Below are 15,278 nucleotides of genomic sequence, written 5' to 3'. Positions count from 1 at the left end.
AGGTCTGCGCCTGTGTGGCCGGTATCGGGGTCCGCAAAGGTCTTGCTACGCCGGAGAACAGAGTGGACGGAAGAGCCACTCTCGCTCCGTTCCTTCCCAAGGGACGCGACACCACTCCGACGTCCGCCTGGGACTGCGGACGCCTGGGAAGCTGTCACTAGACAGCTTTCCAAGCGCCTTAAGGAGAGCGAGGCTCGGGGGGCTCCACCCTCCGTGTGCACGCGCGACTTGGGAGCCCACTAGGAAGGGTCTGAGGCGGCCAAGGGGCTCATGTGCGACGGGCAGGGAGGACCAGGGTCCCCGGCTCTGAGGCTCGGGTGAGCGCGAATCTGGGGCCGAGCTTGCAGATTCAGGCGCCCCTCTGCCCTCGCGTGAGTAGCGGGCGGCCACAGCGCAGGCTCTCGCCACTGCATCCCTGGCCCACCCAGGGCGCTCTCCAACCGAGGGCAGCACGGCAGCCCTGGCTGGTGCTTCGCGAGCCAGGCACCCAAGCTGCTAGGGCTCGAGGTCCCGATACGCACCCCCAAAATGAAGTACCCATCCCTAGAGCAAATCTAACGGAGGATCGGACTTTCCCAGAAGCAGAAGTGACGCGGAGACGCGAGGCACCCCAGCGCCCCCGAGTCCAGTCCCGGCAGGGTGCGGGACAGCGGGGCGCCGCTGACACCCCGCGCGAGAGCGCCCGCTCTTCCAGGGGGCGTGGGGCGCAGGCTACCCGACAGGTGGACGGGGCGGGAGCACGCGCCCGGCGCAGCCCCACTTACTTCTGCGCTGCCGCCTTCCGCGGGCGGCGTGCTGGCTGCCGCTGTGCTCCATGAAGTTCAGGATGATGAAAAACCAAGGGATCAGTCGCAAGCGCATAGTAACCCAGGAAGGTTTCCCCTCTCGGCCTCCGCTTGTGGCTGCTGACCGCTTTGGGCGTCCGAGACTGGACGGAGGGGCCGGACGCGCGCGGGCGACGGGGAAGCCGTCACCCCGCAGGAGCAGCGGCGGCCTCGGGGAGCATCTCGGGCGGGCAGGCGGCCGCGGCCCCGAGTCTCAGCGGCGGCCCCCGGGGCGCAGGGGCGCGGGCGCCGGGGGCAGCGCGGCCATGGCCGGGGCGGCGGAGAGACCCGAGCTGCGGCCGGCTAGGCGAGCAGTACCGCGGCAGTGCAGGGCGGGCGGCGGGGAGCACCCCATAGGGGAGGGGGGAGGGGAGGGCGGCCGCGGGGGGCGGGGAGCTGGGGGCGGGGAAGGAAGCAGCGAGCGGCAACCCCGGGCGACCTCAATAACTTTCAATTTCAGGAGGGGAGAAGGAGCTGGAAAAGTACAGCGCTGCGCCGCGGTGGAGCCTCGAGGAGAGGCGCCTGCGGGGCCCGGGTCTTCGGCGCGGCAACTCCCGGCGCCGCAGAGCCCGCGGAGAGACTGCACCCGGGAGTGGACTGCGAGGGCGGTCCCGCGGCTAGGGAGCCCTCGGAGGGTTCCGTGGCCGGAGAGGTGGCGTGGGGCTGTGCCGCGGGGTTCGAGATGTAGAGGGTGGGGCTCCCGAGTCAGCCTGGGGTCGCAGCCTCGGCCCAGGCGAACCCAACTTTCGGGGGCTCTGCGCCCCCACTGCAGCCGGCGCCGTCTGCGAAGTGCTGGAAAGATTGTGGTTGCAGAGCCCTGCACGGATCCTGGCCTCTCCTGCTGTTTTTAAGTCTCTTCGCCTCTCTCTCAGCAGAAACAGCCGCAGTTGGGCTAGGGGTCGGGTGGGAATCAGTGCCCTGGGGGCAGCTTGGCCTGGTTTTACCTGCTCCTGCTCGGAGGGCGAAGACCCGCGGGGAGGCGTGGGTGATCCGCTAGGAAGCGCTTTGTGCTGCGGCTCTGGTGAAGGCAGATCAAGAGCCAGCTCGTCGGTAGACAACTGGAGTTTTTCTGGTTCCTTCTGTCCCCCAAAATTCCTTGGACAATCTGTTGTGCATTCTAGGTTCTCATGTGTGCAAACCTTCCCTCTGTCTTGAGGGAGAAGTTCCAAGACTCTCATCCCTAGCACAAGTGGGGCCCACGGTGGCGGAGGGCAAGGGTCCCGGGCCCTCACTGGGGTCGCAGCACCAAGGACCGCCACCCCCTCCCCCGCTGGTTGGCGGTGCACAACCGGCTAGAGTTAGACAGGGTGAATTTCCTTCTCCGGTAGTCGTAGCTGATGAGCCCTCAGTAGTTCTGCAGGAGTGTGTAGTTGAAGGTCACAAGCTCCCAAAGTGTTTGAAATATAAACCTGCTGTAGGAGTTTGTGTTCAACAGACTATTTGAAGGGGTAGAGTACACTTTGCCTCCCTGCAGGTTAACAGCACTGAATTTGTGGGAGGCCACTTTGAAAAGGTTCCTGACTCTGGCAGACACCTTGCTAATTTTCATGCTCAGCTAATTTAAGGGGTAGAGATTGTTCAAACCTTGTAGAAAACAACTAAGATTTGCAGGATGGTCTTCATTTATGACAGTAAGTTAGACAAGAAGCACAGGGTATCACCTTATACTGCCCTTCGTGATCCTTTGGTGTCCCTGGAGTCCTTCCATGGTGTACACCCGCAAGCAGGATTGAGGAATGAGACGGCCTGCATGTGAAAAAAGGGGAATTCGAACTGTGCATTCTTTGCAAGGTGCTAAAAATTGGAGTCTGAGAGGCTGGACTTTCGAGGCTGATTCTCCAGTTAAACATCATTTATTATTTTCCATAATTGTGTTGGAATTTTTAAAGGAGGCAGAATTTTCTTTATCCCTGATAGCACAAGAAAGGCAGAAAGCCTATCAATTAGAAGAGAAGCAAAGGTTGTCTATTCCTTTTGCCTCGGATGTTTTGGCTTACTTGTAAGAATTCCCATTTGTACCCTGCTTCTTTCTGTGGGAGCACTGTCTCCTAAACACCCCACTGTGCACAAGCAAATGCACGCGCGCACGCGCGCGCACACACAGTGCCCACATCTGTTGTTGCACAATGTCTAGCTGCAAGTAACTTGAGTTTATCACTTTGATCCAGGAAAGTCACAGATAACTGGACAATTCCAATCACGATTATCTCAAGAAGAAAATGCTCTGTGTTTTTGTGCCTGTCTTCATCAGCTTGGCTTTCCTTCTTGCTTGGTATCTCAGGTCCTGAATCTCCGCACCATAAAATGCGGGAGATTTAAGGGCTCTGGGAGGCTTCCTTTGACAATGACTCCAGAGACTTTTTAATCTGGTTTACTTGAGCTGAATGGGGTGAAACTGCAAAAGGGACGTAAAAAAGCAATTTGGTGAACAGCTTTGGGGAAATAAACATGAAAAGAGACACTTCTTACGTGTGCTCTGCAGACATATGTTACTTTGGAAGAGAATAGGAATGACAGTGTAAATAAATAAACACACCCCGTGAGAGGCTTCAGTTCTTGAGCCACGCTAGCAAAGAAGTGCTACATAGTGGGGAGGGAAAGCTTGTCAAGGAATAGGCGGTGTTCAGAGGAAACATACGGGATGCATTAAGCCAATGAGGAGAAGATTCTTTCTTTCTCCACACTGCTTTAGAATCATTTTTTTCTGACCCATGTTCCTGTACTATTAAATGTGTGTTTATTCGTCTGGCTGAGTCTCACGTTCCCTCGACTGCCCTAGAAACATGCAGAAGTCCTCTTATGGCCTATTTTGTGCAACATAGGACCTCCCCCTCACACACCAATAAAGAAAACAATGCTCACAGAAGCCTGCAGCTGGCAGTGTGCTTTAGGGCTCAAATGTAAGCAAGTTAAAGCCTTGGGCTCAGAGTAGAGGTGGACAGTTTCTTCTCGCTTTCCTAAAAAATGTCTCAGGGAATTGGGATAAGCAAGCAAGAGTTTGACAGACTCAGGAGAGTTGTTTGGGAAAGGAGAGCATTTTATCCACTCTGGTTACTGCACTATCTCTTCTTTTCCTACCATCTCCCCGGACAGGCAGTGACAACAGTCACAAGTTCTTGCCCACTGCAGCCAGAGTCCTTTAAGGAAGGAGAACGACTGTGGCGTGGTTGCATCTGTACAGCTAATGGGGGGGTAGGACTGTGCTCCTGCGCAGCAGCGTGAGCCCCACAGTGTGAGCCCCACCCCGAATGGGCTCGACTAGTGGTGATGAGAGAAGTTTGGCAAAGCCAGGGCTGACATCAGTCATTATAGCACCGAGCTAATATGCAGATTCTGAAAACGCTCAGCTCGCCGGTAGCTGGGGTCTGGAAGCATCTGAGGGAGGAAGTCAGACAAGGTGCCGCTGGCCCGGTCTGTGTGACTGATGCAGCTAGAGTCATCTCCAACACACAGAGCAGACAGATGTGAAAAGCCACTGAAATGAACAGCTGAAGGACAAGGACTGTTTCAAGAGAACAGAAGGATGTGGAATGATTGTAGCAATTTAAAAAGTGATTAAATGGTTACACAGCATTAAGGAAATTAAGGCCCATGATGGAGTACTTTCTGTCAACAAGAAAGAATGTTCTTTCTCCCAGATGAAGTTCTGGGACATTTATAAAACAGTGGACTCTCTGGTATGCCGATGTTTTAAAATATTTCACAGATCAGTTGATTGCTGGCCTCAGTTAAGAAGTGAATATTCAATAATATTCACTATAAAGAATTTAATTCCTCAGAGTTGTGCTTGATTCCAGAGCTTTAATGCAAAGGGGCTGTGTTTTGCAGTATAAAGGAACTAGAGGAGGGGCCTGGGGACCACAAGGAACCCCCTTTTCTGCATTCTTATTGGTTCTCAGGTTTCTCCATCTGAAGAATGAAAAAATTCAACTAAGTCAAATTTCCAAAGTCTGGGTTAGCTCCAGAAATACTGACAATAGCTCCCAGAAAGAAAGACAGACTTGCAATTGCAAATGTCAGTGCTATTTCTAGTTGTGGCATCGCAGCTTTCACTTACAGAGTTGTGTTTAATTGGACAGGCCCCGATTTAGAAATCTGCTTATAAATGTGTTGATTTTCTGGAAATGCCTAATCCCATTACAAGAATCCTAGATGACTCTGTCCCAAGAAGACAAATCCAGGAGTAGTTTAATCTCTCTCTATCTGTAGACTTCGGGCTACCAAGGAGGAAGCAATTTTAGGGCCTGGATTCTGGACAGATGGCTTGAGAAAGTGGGGGAAAGGGCTCCTGTATCTCCTGTAAATGCTTCTCCTCTGGTTTGTTGTTAAGAATCATAGACGAGGGAGGAATGAGGCTTTCTTAAGTAAAGGATTTTCATTCTGCTCGTGTTACTCCTTACTTTTTAGAATACAAAATCAGAAACTCACTTTTCATTTTTTCTTGTCATGTCTTTTTAAAAATAAGGATTTATGTCCATATCTCTTTTGTCCCGGAAAGCTCTTCAGCAGGCCAACAGGGAGGCTGGGGTGGCTGTGGTCCCAGCTTTTGGTGGAGGAATTCCTCTCAAAGATGTCAAAGTGCTACAGTACAGTGTTAGATGGAGATAATATTAATGAACAGCTTTTGTGTTCGAGTTTGTATGTGTTGTCTCTAAACACATTGTTTCTAGATGAGAAAACAGACGTTAGAAAGGAAAGGTCACTCAGACTCATGCAGAATGGATTATGGATATTTGACTAACACCCAAGATACATTCTCTCTGCCTCTCTTGTCCGTCAGGATGGTGACTTCAAAGACTCAGTCACCTGAGTGCCCTTCCTCTGGCTTCCAGAGGGGGTTCCTGCAGACACTCAGAGTGGGGGAAAGAGGAACGCTACCCCTCTCTGCTTCCCATCATTCTGGAAGTGGCTGCGTCTTTGGGCTAACACAGGTCTGCCAAGCAGTGATTTTTCGTGGCTCTAGCTCTCAAGCTATTTGCAAAGCCATCATTCATGCCCCTTGTTTTTGGGCCCGGCAGTAGAAACGGCATCCTGCTCCACCTTCTCTATGCCTCAGCGTTGTCTGTTGCTTTCTTCTTCCCTGTCCCCAGTGTTTAAAACAGTCATTCCATAAACACATGTTTCAAGAGTTCTTGTGAGTTCATAAGTACTACAGAAGTGTCAGAGCTGGGTCTTGACTTCAAGCTAGTTATTAGGTTTTATTGGTGGCGGCAGCGGCAGCAGCAGAGAAGCAGAAATAAACGGGGTGGGGGGTTGGGCTTTATTAACTCTGAAAACATGGAGAGGGCCAAGGGGCAGGGAGATAGGTAGGGCTGAGACTATGGACTTTTGCTGGAGGTGGAGTGTGAGGGGCAGGCTCAGTGATGAAGGAGAAGCAAGTGGTCATTGGGAAGATTAGCTGTTGTTTTGGGGATTCCACCATGTTGAATCAGGGTCGTGATAGTTTGGCAGTTTGCACTTGGGCTGGAACCTATTATCAGCATCTCCTCATCATGCGCTCCTGCCTTGTTGGGTGAAGAGGAGGACTCGGGCATGGGGAAGTTGGGAAGCAGGCACAGGACAAGCCTCAGAGCTGGGAGACTAGCTAAGCCAGAGTGAACAAGTGGAATCAGAAGGTAAATAGCAAAGCACCATTCACGTTCAGCATCTCACCAGGCAATTGGAAACCAGGAGAAACACAGGCAATGAGCAAATGCAGTCAGGAAAGAGCAGCGGAAGGAAATGAAAGCATGGAGTAATTTGTGGGATGTCTTGATGGCTCTCTTTTTTCCCCCGGGAAATCTGTAGGTACCTTACTAGAAAGGACTAAGGGGTGGCTGCTAAGAGCAGTTATCTGTGTACTCACCCTACAAATATTTGCTGATGGTGTCTTTTATGCAGAACTCCAGGCTAGACATTGAGGCAGTCTTATGCACAGCTTTTAAGGCAAGAATGTTGGAAGTGTGACTTTATGGGTTATACTGATGAAAAGCAGTATCACAGTAAATGATGAAAAGCAGTATCACAGTAAATGATAGAAATAAAGTAGCACACCAGGGCACACTCAACAGAAGCTTTAGGGGACACCTCGTCCAAGTAATTATATTTAAAAACAAATCTCGTTTCCACTCTACACTTACCTCTCTTGGCTCACCTTTGTTATTCCTGATGCATTTCGGCCAAGCAACTGCTTATATTTCAACGTTCGCCAGCAACGCTGGCAAGCTCTGTGCTAGACCCCGGGAACACAAGACTCTAGAGACTAGAACTGTGTCCTCAGGAGAATGACTTTCTCAAGCTAGGTGGACCCATCAACCATGCAAGCTTCCATGCAGCAAGTGCTTTGGGGTAAGGAGTGTATAGTGCATTGGAGGAAGGGGAGAGAGAACAGTGGGGTGTGGGGGTGGCAGGAGCTAGGCTGTGTCTGGATGCACAGCATGCAAGCACTCCTGGTGCACCTCAGTGTGACTAAGGAGGGCTTCCTTGGCTTCAGTTGGCCCTGTGAGGTAGAGGCTAAGCTACGTTGTTCTGTCTGGTGGAGGTCAGTGGTTGCAGTTGGCTGCCTGCTGGCTTGGAAGGCAGCAGTGTGTAAGGGCTATCAGGCATCCTCCTCCTCCTGCAACTCACCCCGGTGTCTGTGTCCACTTCGTTGGCTGGGCGGGAGTGTTGTTAATGGCTGATATGGATGTGGGGGTCTGTGTAGGTTAATGATTTAACCAGTTTACTGTCACTTCCCTCCGGGTAGATTCCTCTTCTGGGAGAAAAATGACATGTCATTTCTCTTGTTCCCTAGCAGTCCATGTAGCATAGCCAGCAAAGAAATGAGAGTTGGCCTTCCTGGGTGTCCATTTGCTCCTGTTCCCCAGTTCTCTGGTCCCTTCCTTTGGGACAAGTTCTCCCAGACAGCATGGTGCTGCTCTGCCTTCTCAGAAGTTCCCTGCCAAGCCTCTTGGGTGCCTTTCCAGCCTTACCTATGCTAGAAGTTCCCCACTGTTACTGTGTGGACTTTTTATTTTTTTATTTTTTATTAGAAATCAAACTGTGCTACTGAGCTCCACACCCAGCCCAGAAGTCCTCTACTCTGAAACCTAACCCTGCTCACAAATAATGCAGTTCACTTGTCTCCCTCCATAACCTTTTCTTTCTGGAAACATATTTTGATTTCATGTGGGCCTGTTAGGGTGCATACTGGATGTGGGAAGTCTCAAACCATTAAGAGGAGGAAAAAAGAAGAATAGTTCTGGTGGCTGATGGTCCCAGTATTTGGATGCTAATCAATGTCACTTTGTTCAACTTTGCATTACATTTCTAGATAAAATGGTCTCAGTGAAAAGTATTTGGAAGGAAGCCAGGGATATAGCTCGGTAGCAAGCACAAGGTCCCAGGTTCGATTCCCAGCACCTAAAGAAAATAGAAGTATTTGAGAGGAAATGAGGCACTTCCTTCCACACAGTTTACGTCAGTTATGTGCAGCTATGCAGCAAATGCCCCTAAACTTTGTGACTAAAGTCTCAACTGTACACTCGCATAACGTCAGGGATGAAGTAGCTGTCGTCCTGGATGCTCCCAGACCCCTTCATAGCTACGTTCAGCCAGGCCAGCTGAGAAGGAACAGATGGCAGCTTCCTCTCAGGAGGTTTTTTTGTCTTCAAAGGGTGGGTGCTCTGGGTTCTAGAAGCCTGAACGATGGACCACTGGGGCAGTCCATCAGTGTCATGTCTACTGCATTTTATCAGGCAGTCTTGATTCCAGGTTGGCAGAATCCATCTCTTGATAGGAAGTGCTGCAAAGAATTGTGGGTTATCTCTGATCCACAGCAGAGCTGTTGTGCAAATCAGAGACCTCAGTGTGAAGTCAAAATTTAAGGCCTGGCTTGGTGGCACATGCCTGTAATCCTAGCATTCAGGAGGCTGAGGCAGGAGGGTTGCTGTGAGTTCAAGGCCAGCCTGGGGCTGCACAGTGAGTTTAAGACCAGACCGAAGTAGGAAAGTAGACCATGTCTCAAAAAAGAAGCAAACAAAAATGTAAACGTTACTAAGCCTTTTCTATCTGAAAATTGACACTGATTTGAAACAAAAAAGTAAAAGAGATTTACTATATACTATATCTGACCACCATCAGAGAATATTCTAGGTCTAGATTAGCTCTTGTGGATTGAGTTTCCATCCTAGACTTGAGGCCTCCAAATATCAAAGTATGAAGTTTCAGGACACATCTGGGACAAATTTTTCACTTTTGATTCATAAATAGCTTTTATAGTTTGGAGCTCATGGAAAAGAAGACCTTTGGGACAGCCTCATCTTGGGGGGAATCCCATAGACTTTCCCTACAGAGATTCATCTAACTTCACCCTGTTGCTTATTTCCTTTTCTTCTAATCTCAGGAGCTGTGTAGCATCTAGCCTGTGATGTTTGTGAACACAACATGGGAGGCTGCTCACGGGAAGGGCCCTACGTGGGAATGCCTCTCGCAGAGGACGCAAGCAGGGCCTATTGTTTCAGCGTGCAGCAACGTGCAAATGCCATGAGCCTAGCATTCAGTGGAATTGCCCTGTAAAATAAATGTAAGGGTTTAGGAGAAGAGGCAGGTCAACCAAGGAGTTTACCTTCTTGGTGCTGCTTCTTTATCCAGCTTACTGAAGAGTGGCGTGCTGCTTTTGCATGCCTTTCCTGTAAAATCTGACTGTTGTACTTTTAAAAACCTATTGTATTTTTAAGAATCAATATTTAACTAAGAAACCAACATTGTAAATCCTGTGTAACGTGGACTCTTTCATTTTTAAGAAGAACCACATGGTTCTGTGGTTGAATCCGGTTTGTATCCCCAAATCCTCTGTGAGGAAACTGGTACTTGGTGAAGCGATGTGGTGGGATGGAGGCCCTTTAGGAGGGAATTAGGGGACCCCAACTCCTGATGCACACCCTACAACAGTGAGCTCCTTATTTTGAGAGCTGGTGGCTGTAACACAAGCCTGGCTCCTCGCCTCCTCTCTCTCTCTCTCTCTCTCTCTCTCTGTCTCTCTCTCTCTCTCTCTCTCTCTCTCTCTCTCTCTCTCTCTCTCTCTCTGTTCTTTCTTCCATGGTGCTTCCTCCTCCTGCCTCTCTGACAGAGTAATGTAGAATAAGCCCTCTGGAGAAGACAAAAGATGTGAAGACTGCTTTTCTACCCCCAGAATCCTGGGCTTAGACAAACCTTGTTCACAGGTGAATTCCCTGGTCTCATGTATTCTGTAAGAGTAACAGAAAATGGACAAAGCTCAAAGTGCTATGGCCCGAGCGTGTCTCCAAAATTCGTATGCTGAAACTTAATCCCCAAGGTAACAGTGTTAAGTGGGAGCCCTTTGGAAACTGGTTAATGAGGATTCTGTCCCCATAAATTGGATTAAAACCTGATAGAAGGGGCTTCTGGAGCTTCTTTCCGTTTTCCACTATGTGAGGGTGTGTAAGAAGATGCTAGTTTTGAGCCAGGTGTGGTGGTGCACGCCTGCAATTTCAGCAGGCAGGAGGATTGCTAGGGGGTTCAAAGCCAGCCTGGGCTACACAATGAGTTGGAACTACATAGTGAAAGCCTGTCACAAAACAAAACAATAAAGAGAAAGAAGGTGCCATCTCTGAAGTGAAGAACAAACTTGTACCAGATACTGACGCTGCTAGCACTTCCTAGCCTGCAGATCTGTGTATATAAGAAACTTCTATTGTTGATAAGTTACTCAGTTGAAAAAATTTTTGACATTTAGAAATTCAAGTCTGGTCTAGTTTTAATAAAAATTTTCTTAAGGATTATTAGTTTTCCAAAGAATTATTTTAGTATCTGCCTCCTTTTCCTTATCTCTCTGTCTCTGAGTGAAAGCCTGTCACAAAACAAAAGTAGGCAAAACAAAACAATAAAGAGAAAGAAGGTGCCATCTCTGAAGTGAAGAACAAACTTGTACCACATACTGACTCGGCTAGCACGTCGGCTATGGACTTCTTAGCCTGCAGATCCGTGTATATAAGAAACTTCTATTGTTGATAAGTTACTCAGTTGAAAAAATTTTGATATAACAGCAGACTTAGGCTGAGAGACATAGGATGACATTTAGAAATTCAAGTCTGGTCTAGTTTTAATAAAAATTTCCTTAAGGATTATTAGTTTTCCAAAGAATTATTTTAATATCTGCCTCCTTTTCCTTATCTCTCTGTCTTTGAGTGTGTGTGTAATTATAGTTTTCCTTTATCTTCATTGTAGAAATCATTTACAGCTCTATGGATATTACTTAAGTGAATTTTACACACTTGGCAAACATTGATGGTGGTCTCAGTGCCTACCTCACCAATCTCAGGGCACTCAGTGGCTTAAAGCGTTTCTGAAGCCTTTACTAAAGCTTTGTAAAGTCCTTGCCAATGGGCTCGAGCCAGACCACCCGAGGAGACCTGCTTGCCACCTGAAGCCAAGGCAGGCAAACATCAAAAGCATCCTTCAGAGACCTGTGTCAATGCCTCCTGAGAAGAGTTCTTGGGGAGAGAACTTCAAATCATCTTTGGAAATCTCCAACAATACAAGAAGACTCGGCATGTAGCTCAGTGGTGGAAGATTTGCCCCACAAGGCTGTCGGTGTGATCGCCAGCACACGATAAAGAATTAAACACTTCTAAATTAACAAATTTAGAAAATACAAATACAAAACCAATTTCATTTCCTTCTAATGTCAACATTGTTGTACTGAACTGAAATTTCAAAGCTGAACTGAGTCCATTGCCTGGAAATGAACAAACCTTTGGTTCTTTAGCCATGTTCTAGTTTACTTTGACTTGCAAAGTTCCTAGGATTTTAGAACTGGAAGAGCTTGCAGCTGTCATCCAGTGTTTATGATCTTATTTGGTAAAGGAGGAAACTGAGACCAGGAAGATTAAATGATTTTCCTGAGGCCTGCTGGGCCAGGCCTGGACTGAGCCATCCCTCCTCATGGTGAGGATACTTTTTATTGCACCAGGATATGAGAACCATCCCATGCAGTATTCAGCACGTTAGCATGCATTCTATTTTAGAAATCCATGTTCTTATTCCATATCCTGTTGGGAGAAAGCTGTCTACTCACCCATTCATTTTATTCAACATTCTTCCAGTAAGTACCTGCATCCGACCCTGCTTTCCAATCCTCTTTACATTCAAGCTATGAATGCTTCCTGAAGTTTAAAGGAATGATGGGTTTATCTATTTGCTTGAATTAAATCTTGTAATTCTTATTTTAAATAATTTCTTAACTGATTTTAATATAATTCTTATTTATTTCTTATTTTCTAGAGTCTGATGAGTTTTGAATACACTAGGAAGAAGACCTAATTGTTCATTTATTTATTTATTTATTTATTTATTTGTTTATTTACTTTTATGTATTTGGTACATACAGGATCTCATTACAAAGCTCGGACTTATAATGATCCTCCTGTTTTCAGCCTCCCCAGTGCTGGGATTATAGGTGTGCACCACCATGCCCAGACTTGGTCACTGGCTCATCATGCCCTGGGGGTGGGGCTGGCATGGCATGTGGGATGGGGGATCGAACTCCTGTCCCTGCACTTGCCAAAGCAGGTGATTAGTCCACTAAGCTATCTCACTGTCCCTGATCTAATCTATCTTTCTTTCCTTTCCTGTTTTCCGTAGAACTGGGGTCTTTTTTTTTTTTTTTTTAAGTACTGGGGATCGAAATTGGGACCTTGCACTTATGAGGCAGGTACTTAAGCCACGGAACTATATCCCTAGCCAAAATCTTTCTACATTTACTTCAGTAATGGAAACTCATATTTGTTCTTAGAAGTACAGGGCTCTATATGAATTTTCTGTACAAACTGATCTTGACTTCTATTTCTCAATCATATTTCAGAGCAAAGTAAGCCTGTTGAAATAAATAAGGCAGTGTGCTTCTGTATCATTCCATTTTTGTGCAGGTGAAATTTATTCATTTATTATTTTCAAATTACTTGCATTCAACTTCCATGCTGCTGATCAGCTTGCTGAGTTCCACCTACGTGGATAAACGTGTAAGTGCGTTAAGTGCGGCGAGAATGCCACTCCTGAAATGAGGGACACAGGTCCTCGGGAGCCCATAATTTGTGACCAAGACCTAAAGGAATGTGTCAATCACACAAATATTATTCTGTGTGTACTTCTGTGATCACTGGGAAAAAAAAAAGTCCCTCTTGGGTTCTGGAGGAATGAATGGAATGAGTTCAGCCAGCTAAAGGCCCGCCCGGTCCTTGCAGACTGCAGAGTGGAGCAAAGCAGTGAAGTCCGAATCTATGATGACGTGGAAGGGGGTGGGGCAGGGATTGGATGTGGCTGTTCAAGAGAAGGCTTGAGCAAAACTTCTTGTAGACCAACGGGATGACCACTCTCTCCGCTTGCCCTTCATCTGCAGTAGCAATTCCTGATAGCCTGGGTTCTGGGCCTTGGGCCAGGCGCTACCGCACACTGCGTTTATTACTGAATAGATTTCCCATCTCTGGTGCTTGGCAAATCTGCTCCTAAACTTCTCTTCCACGCTGCCATCTTATGTATCGCTGGAACCAAAATGCATACAAGTCATGTGCATGTGAGCATGTGTGTGTGTGTGTGACAGCGTGTGTGTGTGTGAGTGTGCATGCCATATCTTGGCTCCATTCCCAATGCCTGTTGTAAGAGTTCTTGGCCACTTACAAGTGCAATTTGTTAGAAATGCTGACTTTCAGGCCGTGCCCCAGAGCTGCTGAGTCACGGTACACTTAATGGTTTGAACCCTTTTCCCAGGCTATTCACATGCACCTCACAGTTGGGCAGCTGCTTCCTGGTAATGAGCGGCTAAGAGTTTTCAAGTGCACTCCACGCAAGAAGCATAAGGTGGGGTATCAGCAGGATTGCAACCCTCCCCTGGGAGTTCTGTGTGCCACCAGGGGAGAGAAACTTCGTTTTATTCTCCCGCATGGACCTAGAGATAAGAATCACTGAAGGTCTTTGAAACACCAAAAATCCAGAGTCAAGGTGTGCAACCTGCTAGATCAGAAATCTGAATTTCCAAAGAAGGCTATTCATCTGTGTATTTAACCATCAATGGAGATTCTTTCTGTCTGGTGACCTGGGGGGAGCCCGCTGTATCCCCTTGTGTTCTCCCATTCTTCCTCAGGGGACAAGAGTGCTGAGACTCACAACGCAGGAAGACCAACGCTGCAGGGAGAAACTGCAATGCGACTGCGCTCCAAAATACCCTACTGGCTGTGGTCACGGGTGCAGGCAGGTCTCCAGACGCGGCCCGCGTCACTTCGTTATCATCAGGAGCCCTGGCTACGCCTGGATGCGGGAGCGATTCTCCACTCTAAATCTCTTTATTTACAGAGGACCTGGCTGGTGCTGAAAGGTTCCTTTCAGAGAAGATAAACAGGGCTGGGGAAAGAGCAGAAGTTAATCATAGTGCTTAGCCGCGTGTCTTAGGATTCAACACAAAGGGACGGAGTGAACGCTCCTCACGCCATGGCAAGCTATCTTTGGACGCCTTTAATGTGATTCTTTTTTTTTTTTTCTTTCTGTATTTAGGACAGGGTCTACAGGGTCTCACTACGTAGATTGGACCCGTAGTGATTCTCCTGTTTTCAGCCTTCCAAGTGCTGGGATTACAGGTGCGCAGCGCACCACCATGCCGTCTCAATCGCCATCTCAGCGCGCCCCAGGAGCGGGGCTGGTAAGGCACACTCACGGGGGGCGGGTGTCGAACCCTGGCCTCTGCGCTTTCCCTAAACAGGCGCTTTAGTCCTCTGAGTTATGTGATTCTTAGATGGAGAAATACTGATTTCAAAACTTATAGTTTCTTTAATGGTAAATTCAACACAAAAGACAACCCATTTGAGACCGATAGGGATTATGTTTATTGCATCTGTTCACTGTATTTGCTGTCTTGAAATAGACTGCTCCTTTGGAAGATTAAGGCTTCAAAAGAATATGGCCGTTAAAGGGCCGGCCAGATAGTTCAGTGGACTAAAGCGCTTGCTTAGGCAGGTGCAGGAACCAGGGTTTGATCCCCAGCCTGCGGTCCTGGCCCCACCCCCAGACCCCTCCAGGCCCGGCCCTGGGGCTCTGAGAAGGCAAATGAGACTAGGCATAGTGGTGTGCATCTGTAATCCCAGCGTTTGGGAGGCTGAAAAATAGGAGGATCACTATGAGTCCAATCTGTGTAGGGAGATCCTGTAGGCACTGTACTAAATGCATTAAAAAAAAAATATGGTAGTTGGCATTCAAGAAGGTGCTTAAGACTACATTGATTTATAGAACTATTGCTAATTTGACTTATATTTTTTAGTAGGAGAAATATCATGTACAGTAAACACATACGAAGCATTCTAGCAGGTGATAGAGATAAAAATATTAGAAAATACAAACCTCAAGGGGCCAGGAAGATGGCTCAGTGGAATAAGCACTTCTCTGGCAAGTGCAAGGGTCTGAGTTCAATCCCTGGTTCTGCAAAAAAAA

The 15,278-nt window shown here is 47.9% G+C and overlaps 1 protein-coding gene and 1 pseudogene across 1 annotated transcript in view; both read right to left on the bottom strand.

Annotated features, from left to right (window-relative positions):
* Positions 1 to 1,136, bottom strand: part of Rspo3 (R-spondin 3) — an 84,855-nt gene extending 83,719 nt beyond the window's left edge. Inside the window, exon 1 of the mRNA XM_004630244.3 lies at positions 765 to 1,136. Coding sequence (XP_004630301.1) covers positions 765 to 861 — 97 coding nt within the window. The 5' untranslated portion in view covers positions 862 to 1,136. The remainder of the gene's footprint in view (positions 1 to 764) is intronic.
* Positions 1,039 to 15,278, bottom strand: part of LOC105742061 — a 146,542-nt pseudogene continuing 132,302 nt past the window's right edge.

The sequence above is a fragment of the Octodon degus genome, unplaced genomic scaffold (genome assembly GCF_000260255.1).
Source record: "Octodon degus isolate 3935 unplaced genomic scaffold, OctDeg1.0 scaffold00034, whole genome shotgun sequence".
Lineage (NCBI taxonomy): Eukaryota > Metazoa > Chordata > Mammalia > Rodentia > Octodontidae > Octodon > Octodon degus.
Note: the sequence above shows the minus strand (reverse complement) of the source record. Positions and strands in the feature narration are given on the sequence as shown.